We start from the raw sequence: 17825 nt of genomic DNA, 5'->3' as shown, positions 1-17825 counted from the left end.
ACGACCATGCATAAAGACTACTCCAGCACTGAGTAAGCATTAGTCAATCATATTGGAATGTCTACAGCCTTCGAACAGAGGCAGATAGTCTTCTACCTTATCGTTCCATTTGTAGGTACGAGGAAATCATAAAATATAGACATAATTTGAACAATAAGAGGGTTTTTGTTTTATTCGTAAAAAAAGTTTGCTTTACAGTTTGATACGTAAATACAACAACACTGCACTTGCCACGCATTATGCATAGCCTTTTACTTCGAATCCTCTTACCATCTCTGCACTTTGCTCGGAAACATCCATCAATAAAATAGGGGAAATAAGGAAATAGGTACTAGAATTAAGAACAAAGAAGGCTATTTGATGAACGTCATTATGATTTAAAAGATCAAATAATAAAATAAAACTAAAATTTATAAGAAAATTGGCTGAGATAGTTAAAGAAAATGATTGAACAAAGCCAATAGACAACATGTTACCACCCCTATTAATAGAAATGGACTCGCCTACCCCGAAATCGACTGCCGCCAATCACGGCGTTATTGTCTCTGACGTCACAATTGTGGGGGTGGTTATGTTAATACAGGTTCGAGTCATCAATGAATGAGCTCGTCATAGCATGCATGCACACAGCGGCTACAACACGAGAACCTTTCTTCAATAAATTCCAGTAAATGTTGAACGGACCAGCTGTAGTAGTTGAGCACGCGTGCTGAGAGCGTTGCACTTGTTCGTTTCGTTGGGAATTTACAGATCGACATTATTTTGTAGTGTCACTCAAAAGATACACAATCAGACAATCAACCATTTTACGGATTCCAGACCAGAAAGTGGAAAAATTATTATCTTGTAATTATTTATTTCTTGATTCTTCGTGTGAGGATACACTTAACCAATACCGATGTCAACTATGCCCAGAGTAGTTCCTGATCAGAGGAGCAAGTTCGAGAATGATGAACTATTTAGGAAGTTGGGTCGCGATTCAGAGGTGAGTACATTATTATTATCATTCATAAAAATAGTATTTCGCCATCAAAATCAATTAACTTCTATTCCTTAACGTGTTTCCCTCACACATTTGAATGGGGCCAAAGTGCACATGGCAAAAATCTTTTTCTTTCAATAGAGAATAGAATAATTCCACGCGGTGTATTGTGATGTAGAAAACGAAACATATGTAATACCGCATGATGATGATGATGATGAATATATTCGGTATGTGGTACACTGTTGTACTGGCTTGTTCCGCTTGGCAAAGTTCCATTGCTGATTGCGTAATTTGTAAACTCCGACCCGCAATACAAAAACACAATGTTTTCCCTTCCGCGAATTTACGGCTTCAGGTCAATGACATGTAACAATGGTATCAGAGTTTTTTGAGGAAAAGGTAAACACCATACTACTCGTTGACTATTAGTATTACAAGTCCACATAATATTGTTTGGTATACCCTAAACTGCCATTTCGCACGTAAAATAGACGTGGGTGGTTCGTTGGAGAGATTGTTTAGCAAGAAAATGTATACATCCCGGTTGTATATTCATCCGCAGTGTATGATGACAATAACATCCTGGCTGATCATTATGAAGGTTAAAGTTTTAAATTACAAAATCATAAATGTATTTTTAAAAAATATTTCTATCAGTGCTTGAGTTTAAAGCTATAAACGGCTTGACTTAATGATAAATTGTATGTGAGGGTGCAGCATCCAGTCTTGTTTTACTCCTTCAAGTTCTTGGACGTTTTGTACCAGACTTAATATTGTTAAAAAGAAATTCACGCTTTAATGTTTGGTTTTGGAAACAGTTTTGTTCAAATCATGGACATATAGTATAGAATTACTGAGTAGGTTTTGTCTTTGTAATTTCACATTCGTTTTTGTGGGTAATGCAAAGAAATGCTCCGTTAAAAGTAGCATTCCATGTTTGTTTTGCTTTGGGAAGTTCCTTGTCTTCTGTAAATACCAATTGAATAATTCAGACGGATGTACAAAGATGTACGCCAGGCCAATGCATTGCGTGACTGGTTGCAACGTTATATCTCCCCCAACTCTAAATGTACGCTTGTGGGGAATTTAGTAATTGTATTGATTAGATGGTTGAATTTTGAGAATGACTTGTCTATTTTAGGGGAGAGACCGAAGAGGTTTCGTGTGCTGAAGTCATGTACATGTGTGGTTGACCCTAGACACCACGTGGATCCATTCAGTGGCGCCGAGACTTGTAGTCATTCTCACGCCGCGTTGACGGGCTAGTCACGCCGAGCGTACCCCCTGCTCAGACACTTGGCGGCTAAACCCATGCTGCTACGTGTCTCGTTCGCACTACCATGACCCAGTCATTATACCTTAGGAGGTCATGCGAATTACAAAAGAATGATTGAAGAGATAGAATAGAATAATGCTCTAACATAGATTGGAAACGTTGATGAATACAAGGAAATCGATATAATTTTGACATGGAAGAGAGCGTAAAAACATTGATGAACGTGAAGGTTATAGCGAGACGGCCTTGTTGAGTCGATCGATACTGTCCCGTCCAACTCACTGCCAATCTTGCATGGAAATGCTTTTCCAACTTCAAGTTCTTCAAGTTATGAACATAGATTCATTATCAAATTTCTGTTTACTATTAATATGAACGATAGATGTGTTAAAATCACCTCATTATGTAACGATATACTTCATTTTTGTTTCTTTAGATTGTGTCACTACCACAAAATAATTGTGCAAATAGGCTTGCTTCGCAGCTTTGCCTACAAAAAATTGGGAGCATAATCTGTCTATAGTCTCTTCAACAAAATCAATACACCACATAAAAGAAGAATACGGAAAAAGATTTACGACTCTAATCTTGTATATAGTATCATTGAATCTAAAAATAAGTAAATTAGAAAATGATAACATTTGTACTAATAATAACATTTTCAAATTATGTTGTAAATAACTTGGCACAAACTCGGTATATTTCTGAAATCTCTTCGTCTCAAACAATGTATCTGTGGCATGAAAAGGTTTTTTATTTTGTAAACAAGATTGATCTTTTATGAAACTAAATCAATAGTTTTGTGCTAATCAATAACACAACTCATCTCCACATACTATGTCCTTATCATAACCCCCATAATAATAGAAATATCATATTATTGTTGTAATTTACAGTCATATTCTAATTTCTCATTTAAATATACTTTTTGATTTTTTTTTTTCAGCTTCGCTACACGGGATATCGGGATAGAGCACAAGAAGAGAGACAGATGAGATTTGTTAATAGCTGTAGAGAAGGACACGCACAACTGGTGAGTAACTTGAAATGAAACATAATTATATTATGCAAGATACTAGTCAAATATCGACAAAAAGACCAAATCAGAGTGAGTCTTATTTTGTAAGAAGCACACTATGAGATCTGTATCTTCTTTTTTATGAAGATAAGATGTTAAAGTCAACTAAATATTGACATACAATATTATTTTTGTGCAGAAAAGGTTTCTATACAAGGTAGTACTTTAAATTTATTTGTAGAAAGTGTTTTTTAACTTGTAATTTTACCATAATTTGTAGGGTAGAATGCAGATGATATATAGTTGCTCAATAATGTATTACTAAAATCATTCTGAACCTCTTGGAAAAAGCAGATTTGATTACGTGGTGTATATATCTTGTCACATTTTAATTTGAATGTTGCATATTGGCATATAAACACAGTTGCGTTTAGGGTCTTTTTAACTTAGTTTTAGGAGGAAGGTAAAATAGTTTAAAGATATTGCTTGCTTCCCATGGGGAGTAACTTTTCAATTCCTTTCGTTATCTCTATGAAAATATTCTCTTCTCATATCTGTTAATTCAATAAGGGACATTTAATTTTACAGCCGATATAATATTTAGCATTTCAGCTTTTTCTTCAGGAATAAATGAGATTGTTGCCATTCTTTTTCCACAAAATATCGAAAAAGCACCGTCTTTAATATTAAGCTGGTCTGCCGTCTTTGTCATCCAGACGGCAGCCGACAGTAATGCGTTAGAATAATTCTATGGGCAAGCAATGTCTGGCTTAAAGCTCTCCCTGAAGGGATTAATGTGGGTTGCCTTGAGGGATAAGATAGGTGCACTCATCACTTAATCCCTCTTTCCGCCGCATGAGACGTCGTATTCAAGAGCCCTTCTCTATCAAGGTAAACGGTGTGTTATCATTTTAACGGTATATTATGAAGTGGCCATAGGGGATATAGTAACTTATCTATAATTTGATATCGTTGGAATGTGGTAATATCTATTTCATGCACAATTTAGAGTTATTAATTTACAAATATTCGAATGGTTCGAGTCCAGAAGCAGGTCAATATGTTCAGTTATCGATATAGAATAAGGGAATGGTTTCAAATTTATTTTAAACATTTCATATACACGAGGTTGGCGAGAATTAGAAATGGCTGCCAGACGCGGAATGAAAATTCACAGCATTTTGGACGAAAGCATAATAGGCTTATTCGGTTTGAGCTTCACAATAATAGAATGCCCTGTGTTTCATGAAGGCATTGAATGTTCGTAATATCTTTGTACAATCGTCATCATGTAAGGGGATAATGCTTATAAACGATATCCAGCTGGAGATCCATGGCAATCCGAAGCTGAGCCGAACACGACGGGAGTAGCTGAGACATGGGTACCCAACGGTGTCTGATATGAGAGGCATCCTTCGCCCAACCATGCTGCCAGCCAGCTGATACAAACGTGCCGTGTACACCTTCAATCAAGCAACCCCTCACATACCCTTAGGGCACTCTTGGTATTAATTCTACCAATATGAAAACGTCTTTCACTCAAAAACAGTCCGAAAAGAGGATAATAATGAAAAATCACGTACCAATGGTTCAAGGTTCTTAAAGTGATTAAATTCCCGAGTCGTGAAGGACCTCCATTAGCCATATCCTGAGCGTCGCTTGAAGGCCTAGCCCGCCGGGGCAGTTGGACCACGCTCGTCCTTCTCTTCGCTAGTTGTACATGGGGAGAAGCGGCCTTGTTCCTGCTAGTGTTTACACAGTCAGGCTACAAAGAACAAATCCAAGCTTCTGCCTTTCACTTCAAAAGTGCCTTTTATTGTACCGACCTACTCAAGAAAAATTTGTTAATCTTGTATGACACGGGTCAGATGATGGATGTCGAGATTTAGAAGGGAAAATGAGAAATGATCACAAAGCGTTGTGACCAGATCACCATATACTTTCAAACCATAATAGTGATGTTCATTATTTACTTCTTTATTATTCAAAGTTAAGTTTGTGAGTCCATTCTTGGTCTGCCGCTTTCTAATTATTAGTAAACGAGTTGTAATTATTCCCACTTTTCCCCCAAAACAACTGAATAAGACTGGCAACCCGTCTTCTCAAGAAGTGTATTGCATTTGGTTATTATGAATGAAATTAACCAAGAAAACGATAGGGACATTAGCTAAAACTGATGAATTAAATGATGTGAAATGTTTACAGAAAATGATTATTCATTTTCTAATTGCCATTATTGTTATCATATTCCCTTTTCTTCATTTCAGTCATTTGTAGCAACGGGTACAAATCTCCATCTTCAGTTCTATCCTAACTCGTGGAGCGAGACGACTGACAGAAAACCAACCAAAGAATATGTCGACTTCGATAAAGAAATCGGAAAAGTAAGTAGAAACCAACTAGAGAGAAGAAATTACTATATGCTAAAAAATAGCTTCCTAACGTCCTTCATGTTAGTGGAACCCGGACGTATTAGCGTAATATAAAAAACTTACAAATCATTTCAATCATTCAAAAAAACATGATAAGAAAAAGAAAAAGAAACTCCTTTATGATAAAACCAATTACATTTAAGATTCACAATGTCAGTTATTCAAATATAGGCCTAAGACGAAAATACAAAGCCAGAAACAAACTCACAGTCACAGTCAAAACAAAATTACATATCGAATGTTACACCAAATATCATTGGAGTAGTTCATGAACTAATATGGGAGATTTTTACTCTTAATAAGCCTTCGAAGTATGATCATTCAGCTCCATTTGAAAGAAATTTCACAATCATGACAATGCATTAATGGAATCAATTGCATTACATAAAATGTGTATATTACTTAATCGCAAAAAACACGTACAAAAATTAGAAACTCTACACTCTACTCTAAATTGTTAATTAAAACAAAAAGTTGTAGACAATGTGTGAGAGTTACTCTCCCATTTTAGTAATAAGAAAACACACAAACATTGTAAAGCATTTTGTTTCGGCATAGAGTTCATCGATTTTCCCCTCTGATCAACAATAGTGATTGTTTGAGCTGAAAAGCGAAAAGCAAAACAACAATTATTACATCTAACTCGACGCAAAATACTACGATTTTAGATATTGAATAGAAAGAAAGTGCGAAGTAATTCGAAAGTATTCTGAAACATGGAGTAGTGATTATAATTCATACAGGGGAAATAAATTATGTAGGAGATTATTTAGAAATAAGCACTATAATTTGCAGAACGTATATTGAATACACTGTGTTCATTATGTTATATCGCTGTATTCTCCCCCTATTTTGTTTGATTGCATTATATAACTTTTTGAAAGAATTTCCTCTCTGTCCGCTTACTATTTTAATTCAAACGGGCGTTTGAATACGATAGCAACTACTTCTGAAAAATCAATTTAAGGCAATTACAATAACATTGTTAGTCTCCTATTGAAACGTGCGAACATGAACACGAAGTATTACGTAATCATAACTTGATTTCTATGAGACATACAATAGGGAATGGAAATTGGCCTTGTGTTGATTGTTCTTAAAATGTTGCGATCGTAATCTTTGTAAAAACGAAAACAGGATTCGTATAATGAAGGCAATTCAATAAGTTTTTTTTTTACGGATTACAATCCTTTTGCTCTTAAATCTGTCATTTAGATAATGAATCATTTCATAAATGTTGTGATGGATAAATTTGTTATTCTAATTCTGACGCAATTATAGACATACTAAATCCATTTAGCATAACTATTGGTACAATAGACCCCCACGCTAAGGCTAATCTAAAATGATTTGGCAGAAAGTTTTCATTTTTGCAATGAGTTTTTGTTGATGATGCATCGACTGGAATATGAATTAATGTTTTTCTATCGCCGTTGTCACGATATTGTACGTTTTTTGGCTGCTTTTCTCGACGCTTAAAGAGCGGTAAATCGCCCTTTCCGATATGATTTAGAAAAATGCGGTATAGACCACAAAAAAGGCTCATCCAAAATCTGACTATTTTGCTGTACATTGATTTATATTGTACCAATTTGCCAACAACCTTCGTTAAAGCTTACGTTTTGTTGTTGATACGAATCAACTACTGAGCGTTCTTAATCTCAAATGTATTATTACTCACTCTACATTTGACATTTGTCATGAAAATTGCTCGTTGTATAGCTAATTTGTATTTTGTTAACAAATGCTGTAAAAATTGTTATTTCAATCTAAAATTTCAGGAAATGTGTTGCAATCGAATTGTTTGATGAGCTTATTTATTTACATCAGAAACTGTAGTGAACACTCTAAGTCGGTTCAAGAGCAATTGTTATTGCTTGTCAACAACATGAGCATTATATTTGTATAAAATTATTTGCTCCAGAAAAGTTTCTCAAAATTTAAAACAAATCTTCATTATGTGAAAGTTTTGAAAGAACTGTGAAGGTTGCAAACCTTAGCGAATGCTTCTTTTCTTCCAAATGAAATGAAAACCAATGATTTTATTTTTGCATGAAGTTTTGCTGCGGTTGGAAATTAACAAATATTAAAAATCTTATCTTGTTTTGGTCAAGTTTTGAAACATTTGGGACAGGCTTCACGTGATCAGTTAAAAATAAAATACTATTATGACTCCTGACTAAGTGATAATGAATTCTTTTGAAAGGGCAAGTGTTCTTTTTGGAGAAAATTCTAGAAATGATTTCACTTGATTTGAACCCTATGTCGAAAAGAGTGATGAATAGAATAATAACCTGTATCTAAAAGACATGCGGTAATATTTCAAATTCCTGCTACGATAATAAAAGATTGTTTTAATTTTTGTATACGTATACGTATTATTGAAAACGTACTACCGAAATCATCTTCCTTTAGGTACACACTCACTTATTGTCCTCCATTGTTAAAGATAAACTTGAGTTCTGGTAAAAAAAGAAAATGAATTCTCACAGAATCTAACAAAAATTACACTGAATGTTCAAGAATACAAATAAATGTCATGTTCCAAACAATTTTGGAAGAAAATGTATACTGGCTGAGTAATGAGCATAGAAAGATAAGGAAATCAGGGTAGTACTAGCCCCGACACCATGTGTGTTGTCCCATATACATCTTTCTGTGTAAGTGATTGTTACTTTACCAAGACTCTGCCAAATTTATGATGATTTTGATGACTCCAGAACCTTGCATTACTCACCATTACTTACATGCTATATGATCAACTTTTCTGATCCATTCCACACCTTTTCTTTCACAATGCAATCGCATTACCAGAACTCAAGTTTATCTTTAACTTCAACAGAATACACACATCAAGAGGCTCACAATCATATAGGATCAACATAATTATGTTATTTCTTTCTGTCATCAATTATGGATTTAAATGATGATTTACACGTTTGGATACGCCTGCCGAGGTCATATGTAATTAAATTAAACCAATCTGTCTCCAAGTTTTCATACCTATTACTTTGTTATTAGATTGGAAATATTGTGAAGCTTCTCAGGTTCGCTGGACACCATGTTTGTCCGAAATGGTTCCACCTTTCTGTTAATTACGTGTCACGGACAATAACTCGACTCGGGAAATGATCTTGACCCGCTTACAATGACCCATAAACATGGTCACTTTAATAACACAAGCGGTCACTTTGGACGGACATGCTATTATTCTAGCCATAAAGACCATAATATCCTTATTGGGCATATTATAGGGAGATTTTATAGCTTCTTGTAAAGCCTATAGGTTATGGAGGCTGGGGATATACTGTGCCGAGACGTACAGCAGCATTGTGGCGCCATTTTGTACCATGGGATGTACGATATGTTTCTGTATGAAACGCTATAACGGGGGAGGTTTTAATAAGTACATGTACACCATAAGAAATCACAGATTATGAATTATAAGTGGTCAGTTTAATCTGTAAGTCCATTAGTAGTTTAGTACACTTCAATACCAACACCAAGGCAATTATTGTTCATGTCATAACATGGTTGTACTTCCAACTTGCATGTTACATGACCGTAATATCACGGGGCTTGTACTATGCAAGACATGGGTATTACGAAGAAATTTACAGGTATGCATGAAATAATAATTGATCGTTAAAACATAAAGTTCACGGTGAGAAGATGGAATTTAATTTAAAGCTAAAAATATCCCAGAGTACTATCAATCAATGGAATAGGAAAATACATGGATAAATAGCAAAACCTTACAAAACGCACCATTGTAAATCCTTTAATGGCGATTTCGGAATCTACTTGATACTAAATGATCAATCATAATTTTGCTACGAAAATTCATTACCTCCTTTTAGCAAAGAGAGAATATTATAGATTCAAGAAACAATAGGTAGGAAACATCGCAATATATTTTTTATTTTATTAAATAGATTTGTGAAAAGGTTAACGTCTAGCCGTAGGGGTAATTCCTGCAGATTGCGCATGAACGGTTTGGTGTTTTGAAAAGCGCAACAATAGCCTAAAACTCGAGGGCGGAAATGCATTTTGGTGATTTTCATGGAGGGGTAATTTTTCTGAAAGTGATCATGTTAATAGTGGCTGTCAATGAGACGGGCTATTAATCATTTTGGAAAGGTATTGTTGAACCTCTTACGACGGTTTGTATGTGTCGATGAACTCTCCTACCCTGCACTACCCGTCTTGAACATATCCTGTTTTGGGACCATTCATTCTAAACTTTGTGTGTGTTTTCTCTCTTTTCCCAATTCGTTCTCAATTTTCTTAATTCGCCTATTCTTTGATGAGATTTAAATTGCCCCTGCGAGAATTTAATACCGGAAAATGTGCTCTCTTTTCTATTATTTCCTTTTGTTTATCAGTCGTTTTATGACGTATTATGAACGGTAATTCACCGCTTTTTACACCGATATGACCCCATGTGCTAACATGACAACAACCCAACAAAGAACTCCTTAGTACATTGTATTCTAAGATGTGACGTTGCAACTTTGTTTTTTCTTTTAATGGCCATGACCCTTCACCAAGATTCTTGTTACTTCACAAATATTCGTAAAGATGTTGATGATTAATCACATTATTTCATATTTTTGTAAACATACGATAGTTGCCGTCCTGTTTCTTCTCACTTATTGTCACTAATTTAATTTGCCTCCGTTTGAAAAGAATTTCATATGGTATGGTCAACTGAAAGTAAACGAAAATCTAGTACAAATATTGAAACATAGATTTCCCCCAATATATATCTGTATCTAAACATACTAACGTACATTATAAGTCAATGAATTTAAAAGATCAATTGAGTTACATCCTAAACGTAGATCCTCTTCCTTTATAAATGATTTGTTTCCGTGTAGTGAATATGAGTAAGGGAATTAAGCAAAGCGCATTCATGCGAGATATATTTTCTCCTCTTTGACACTTTGCTATTATTCTTGGTCTGTATCGGTCTTCACGGAGTCGTGCATAAAGCACGCACACTCCTACCCACCATGCTGGTAAATTAACCATTGTTCGTTTCTCCACGGAATCGTGTTTTTCCCCTTTTATTTTATAAGCGGCTGAGCCTGAGCGGAAGTTCGGCTTGTAATCAATTGAAATAAATGGGTATTCATTTGTGATTGAGTTGTGAATAGGGGTAGAAGCTATTTGTACAATCGTATTATCCACTGCTGGATGATGTAGTTGAGTTGGACTGGGCTTCTCCTTGTGAAGGCAATGTCGTGATTATTTACGGTAGGAGAGGGGATACCAACCAGCGGACATTGACATCACGTCTAGCCGGAAGTCAACCAGCAGGGTTTCGTAGAAAGCCGTGTAGAATCGTCTGCCGTATGATGACGGACGCTACTCCGCCCGCCCGCCCCCGCAGACTGGTACCAGACTACCAACATGGTGGTATCTATAACCCCATAGAAGGAGCCTCTACTAAATGAATACCAGCATGCAGTGCATGTAATAGAATTATTAACTCACAACTTTCATAGAAATGTGAAATACGACCTTCTGTTTCTCGGCATGAAGCCATTACACTTTTCTTCCAAACATGTACACGCAGGCGGCCTGTAGTGGCGTTGATTATAAGCTTCAGGTTTAACTGCATTTTTAGAATGATTTACGGTATTCTAAGCTTTTTGTCAGGTAGGGGATTTCATATATTTTACATGGATTAGTCTCGATATACTTGGTAGAAAAGTGAAGCTAAATTTAGCCCATACTTTAGATACATTCTTCTTTGACTCTCTCCATCTTTGGATTTCTAGTCCTGCAATCTATCATTTTACCTCCGCTTTAGAAATGATATCATAAAAGACATGGCGATGAATAAAAGGGTATGATTATTTGTTATTGTCTCCTCATAAGAGAAAACGACTCGCTTGGCCATTAGTGAAAGCCTCTTACAACGACGACCAATGCGTCATATTTCTCGGAAACGATACACTGCTAAACGGTGAGAGAGGGCGTTAGTCTCTTTCTGCCTCTTTTCATCACAATACGCGGTACAATAATTGACCTTTATTGGTAGGGGCTAAATCATATTCAGTTAGGAGCAATAATTGTCTTTTAATTAACCTTTCATCACATAGAGACAATGCATGTAATCATGGGATTGGTGTCCAAAACATCACGATTACTATACATCAGGTGAATTGGTGGTATTGGTGCGAAATTCGTACTTATTAATTTGTCTAAATAGGGATTAAATATTAATTTTTCAGATGAACCGAATTTTACTAAAGAAATCGACCCTTTTATTGTCCTTAACTGTGAAGAATGGTATTCAAAAGTGTTTTTCTGTCTCGCTTTGATACAATTTCATGTTTAATTGAAACGATTGGAAAGTAGGTAACCCAAACAAAATACTTCATTTGACGTTAATTGATTTTTTTTTGACCAGAATAATGTTTTTTAATGACAGCATTAACAAATTTAGATGTTACAAAAAATAGTGCTTGTAGCAGTTTCAACTTTATTTATATATAAGCACTTTGTATGTGAATACAAACCGTTGGTTGGTACGTTTAATTAGATTTGAACTATAATGTCGATCGGAATAGATGCTTTGCCTTTTCAATCATGGAACCACAATGAGATTTCCAGTTATATAAGACAACTCATAGGACATGATGTGCAAAGTGTTCTTTGAATTCGCCATTTCCATTACTAGGTTCACTAGTACAGCTACCTCAATGATTGTAAACGTCAAATCAAATTGAACAATTGCATTTTCCTCTAAATTAATCACGATATACATTTATTATATAGGATCTCGCAACTTACACGTCTCTTACCGTGTATGTGAAATGTTTCATGCTTTGATATAGAATTTTTTCAGAGTGCTACCAAAGTAATGTACATGACTGTATCTAACTTAAAAAACAGAGAAGAATCAAGAACTCAGCAGATAATATCGCTTTGAAATTCACGACTATACACAAAACTTTTCCCAAGCACTTCCCAATATGTGTTATTGTTGATTCTTCTTTAATAGAAATACCTTTTTTCTCTTTATTTTTACGTTGTATTTCATTATCAATGTTTATTTGAGACAAAAGCATTCAATCAAAAACGCGTGGAAACAGTGGTAATAAGGTATATCCACTCACTGAACGACAGGTGGGCTATTAATCAAGATATGTCGACGGAACACGAACGTGCTCATGAATAATAATCAATAACTCAAGTTAAACGCAATTCTAATTAGTAATTATACTATTGTGCTCCACCATTTCCGTCAAATTACCACCGACACATGAACACATAGAAATAATGAATAAATTAATTTCACGGTTCATTGCCAGTCGACGCCTCATGTGCGTGTGTATGTGTAATGCAATTTAGGTGAAAGCTAGAAACTCTCGCCCTTGATTTCGTTCTGAATCACGATGTCTAAACGTGGTTACTGGGCGAAATTCGTAAGATCTCATTCTTTTGGTCATTCGATGAAACGCGATCGGGAGGTTTTCATTATTTTGATGACAGGAAGGAAAAAATAAGTTCAGATTTTGATGAAAAGTCAGCATTATACCTCATTTACTATTGACAGTTAAATTTTCTATTTAGATATTAAAATATCAGGGAAAAAGCAAAACATTCCATATGCTTTCACTCTTTTAAAACAGAAGCATAATGATTTAAAAGGCGAGAAATATACTTCATTATAATTGTATTCATAATTCAAATTTTACTGTAAAATTACTGCAGGAATGATCATTGGAGAGATGTTCAAAAGAAATTAGTGTTAAAAACTTAAAACGATCGACACATTTTAAAGCATGTATCTAAAAGGAAGAGTAGGAAATGATGCCCTTTCTCATCTGAAAACTTTTACCATTTCAACGTAAAATTTAGCTAGTATTTATCTACTTGTTGTACGTATAGATAAGATAATAACCTTGTATTGATCGACGAGATCATTCCAAACCTTAGTTGATAGAGCATGAAACAGCCTTAGCCCGAAGCAGCAACAACGATTGCTACTATCAAGCCCAGCGGAGCCAACCCACCAAAGTCGATTGGAGATTATGCTCGTGCAATACTCAAGCGAATACTCCATCAGGCATCACATTGCAACTTCTGAGCCGCCCCATTTTTACCTACCCCAGATAAAGAGGTGTATAGTGTTTTATTTACCCAAGATAAATAACAAATGAGGAATAGAATAAAATTGAATGAAATCAGTTTGAATAGAATAATTCCAAGGTTGTTGAGTTGTTTGATAATATGCATGATCAAATCTATAAACACCGTAGTAAGGTCATTGTATTTAAAACTGTGTCAATACATCTCTCATAAATGATCCAAAGACTGCATCATCTGTCATGTGTGATAGGTGTTTGTATAGCCATTATTACGAACTACACCGGATACCGTATATTTCGAAATATCCATTTCGTGTAAAGATTGGGAGAACATCATTGTGAAGAGGAGTCGGGGGACAAGCAGTTTTTCATATTCAGTTTTTACTCTTATTTACACCGAGTATATTTCATTTGATGTTGATTTAACATGTTTTGACCTTCAGTTTATTAGGTGGGAGGATGGTTATGTCGAAAACCAATAATGAAACAGATTAGTAAACTTGTTAGAATTGTGAAATTATGGCATTATGGCATGTGGCCTATAGAGAGAGAGAGAGAGAGAGAGAGAGAGAGAAAGACGAATCATGCGTAGAAACAATCTTTGTTTTGAAAAGTGGAATGAAATAAGTATGATCATTCGATCAGTCTATTGATATTGGTGTGATGAAAGTTTCAAGGGGACATCATGTTATTCATGAATCATGATTCATCTCAACATACCTACACCATTACACCGCTCACAATATTAAACATATATTTAATACTTGGATATACACATCAGAAGGTTACATTATTATAGAAAATCAGACCTTTTTGTTGTTGTAAATCTAACACGCCTTAAACTCATGGTTTAATGTCGTTTCATCCTCTGATTTGTTTTAAGTCGACGAAAAGAATGATTTGCATGATGTCGCTTTTACCTTGTACATAAATGGCGTCCGTTATCGTCGTAATTTCTGAATTAAAATGACGCATTTCAAGATTCATAGGATTTCGAATATTCAGTATACATTGAGCAACACATTAAGACAATGTACCGTGATATATTTCGGCTGCACATAAAATTTAGTCATTTGCAGAATAACTTACGCTTTTCTTGATGGTTTCGAAAATTTTGTCAGAACATGATTCTAAAGTTTCCTATAAAAAGCCATAAGATATGGCTATGGTTTTCTTTTGCATACACGTCTGATATTCATGCGCACGTTTAGATTTGATAACTACGAGTGATAAGGTCTTGCCGTGATGGTGATGAATATATTTGTATAATTATATAAATTCTATATTCATGTAGTATCAGTTTGATGATGTGAATCAAATTTGTATTTTCTTTTTTCTTCTTCTGCAGGTCTGCCTAAAGTCACAGTTCATCTTGAATGGAGTATGTGTAATATGGAGGGGTTATATTGATCTCAACAGGCTGGACGGAGTCGGTCATGTCGAGTTTGATTCTCAAAGAGCCAAGGTAAGGCACATGACACATATCATACAGCCTCCGTACATTTATACAAGTTACCTCAATGTTTGAACAGTAAGCAATACGCATTTTGCCCTCCCTACCGTTTTCTCAATCAAAGTAAAAAGAAAATTCCGGGGAGGGTACATACGAAATGACATCATTTTTGTTGGGAAGCACCTCGGTTGATGATTCGTATGAGAATGATTGCATATAGTTTGGCTACAGGATATAATTTTGATGAAGGCGCACTTATGAAAATGCAGATTCATACTACTGCCTTGGAGATAGCTCACATGATGTATGTAATAAAGAGACCTCTCATGTGATTTTTGAAAGAATCTTGTAACAATTTGAATGAATCATCAGATAATGACATTTAAAGGGAACAGACCACAAAAAGTATTTAGATTTTGGTTTCTTTAGCGAGAACTTTTCGCTTGACATCCTCTTCTTTTAGTATGTTTTTTAAATGGAGCTTCTGAGGAAAGTGATAAACTAACGATGATGAGAACACAAAGAGATTGAAGGAATAGATATTCATTGGTGAACTTTACGTAATGGGATTAAATTAAGTATGATATTCACCCTTCCATTACATCATAGGGATACGATTAGGATAGCATAATTAAGGAGTATTATCGTCATTGCAGTTGATCACTGTGATGAGATAAGCCCCATGACCTTTGGGTAATGACAGTTTCTGGTTAACCGACCTCATGTTTTTTCTGGTCAAAAACAGGAAGAAGATGAAATATACCGGGCCACGATGGAACAGCAAAACAGGAGACTTCGAGAGTTTGAGGAGAGAACGATGTTACATCGAAAAGAGTTTGAACAACAAGTTGGCAGAGAGGTGAGCACGTGAGAATGTCCCAAGAAATATCACTTTGCAATGCCATAGAATATTCCTTGTGCTTGTTATCGGACTTTGTCATAGGAAACCTACATGGACATAGCGCGACCGAGAGAGTGGGTCTGTAGATGTCTACCTTTGAACGCGCGACTGCTACGAAGTGTCTTCTGAAATGTTTGTATTTTTGATAAGTTTCTCGTCCAGATGTTGTGATTTTATTTCGCGTTTTCAGAAGAGTGCCAGGGGGAATTGGAGTGTTGGATCCTTTTTTTTAAACTGAAAGAACTATTTTTGCCAGTGTATTTATGTATATTTATAGATAAAACATCTTTGTATTGTCTTGATGGTTGATGTATATAAAGGGATAATTTATTTAAGTTACAAAATGATGTGTGAACAAAGTGAAGTAAACTGTTATTCGTTTTATGTAGGAATTAAGAGGTAGATTAGAAAATATGATTTTGTTTTGTGTAGTGAAACCAACAATGAAGTGGCGATATTGCAAAATTGGTTGGATTTTAGAGTTATTTTTTTTGGCAATATGTAGATTTTTTTTGCATGATGTATGGAGTAGAAACTCACAAAGTAAATTGATCCGATGCTACGAACCTAAAACGTATTTCGAATAGATTAGAAATGAATAGATGAATTTGTGGATGATTTCACAGTAGTATGATTAATTTTGATTATGTACATATTTTGTACATTGTAGAATATTGATGAAGAAAAAAAAAATACAGTGATTTTTTTTCATTCCTTTGATACTTCATTATATTCTATAACTTTTTACTTTCAATTTCTTCTGGAAGAAATTTCAACGTTATTTTTATTATGCTTGTACTGACTACATCGAATGTATATATTTGAAACTCTCATTGTGTTCTTTTTATGCTGATATGAAGATGTATTTAATTTTGTGTATATCTCACCAAGGAGTTGGACTTAGTGTTATTCGAGAGAGAATTGAAGAAAAGATATTGTGACGACGTGTTTGGCATGCAAGAAACACCCATTTTTTAAATTTATATTACCGCTCTCTAAACCTCGTAATCTTAATGAAAAAGAAATTTAATTCATTCTGAGTCCTTCCAATGTGTGCAAGCAACGAAAATTCAATAATTTCTTCTGCTTCACATGGATTTACAGAACAGTGTTTTCCTTATCTGAAATATGTATTTGTAATTATAAAAAAACCCAAACGATAGGATATATGGCTACTCTATACTCATGACACAATAATATTATTAGTGATGATATGAAACTGTTTTCAAAAGCTTCATTCGAATATGAAAGTTATTTTATGTCTTATTATTGAAAATGGAAATAAAATGAAAAGCTGAAATCTCCGCTGTTAAAGGTTCATTTCCCGCTTGTATCTAGTGAAATAGCGCAACATATTCCGTTAGCGTGAAATAAACTGTGGATGGGGGAGGGAGAGGGGGAGGGGGTGGGTCTCCTTTGAATATGTGTATGGCATTGGTGCTGGAAATGAAAAATTCTGATTGAAATAGGATTTGTAACCGATTTTTCCTTATTCAAAGGGAAAATCATTAAAATGTCAATTGTTAGTCTTCCCATTTTTTGTGTATTTTTTCATCGTGATGAAAGCGAAGTATGTGTGTAATAAATTATGTACAAACTACATTTCTTTTCATAACATGAAAATGTGTGTAATCTTTATTATTTGCGTCAGTAAT

The 17825-nt window shown here is 34.9% G+C and overlaps 1 protein-coding gene across 1 annotated transcript; it reads left to right on the top strand.

Annotated features, from left to right (window-relative positions):
- Nucleotides 1-538: 538 nt before the first annotated feature.
- Nucleotides 539-17793, top strand: LOC574826 (Runx transcription factor dimeric partner CBF-beta). The gene is given in 5 exon segments (NM_001040015.1): nt 539-985; nt 3208-3294; nt 5547-5663; nt 15165-15281; nt 16015-17793. Coding segments are annotated over 5 exon segments (525 nt in total). The 5' UTR covers nt 539-907; the 3' UTR covers nt 16141-17793.
- The last annotated feature ends 32 nt before the right edge of the window (nt 17794-17825 follow it).

The sequence above is a fragment of the Strongylocentrotus purpuratus genome, unplaced genomic scaffold, assembly GCF_000002235.5.
Source record: "Strongylocentrotus purpuratus isolate Spur 01 unplaced genomic scaffold, Spur_5.0 spur5_scaffold_8, whole genome shotgun sequence".
NCBI classification, from domain to species: Eukaryota; Metazoa; Echinodermata; class Echinoidea; order Camarodonta; family Strongylocentrotidae; genus Strongylocentrotus; species Strongylocentrotus purpuratus.
This window is presented reverse-complemented; position numbering and strand designations above follow the sequence as displayed.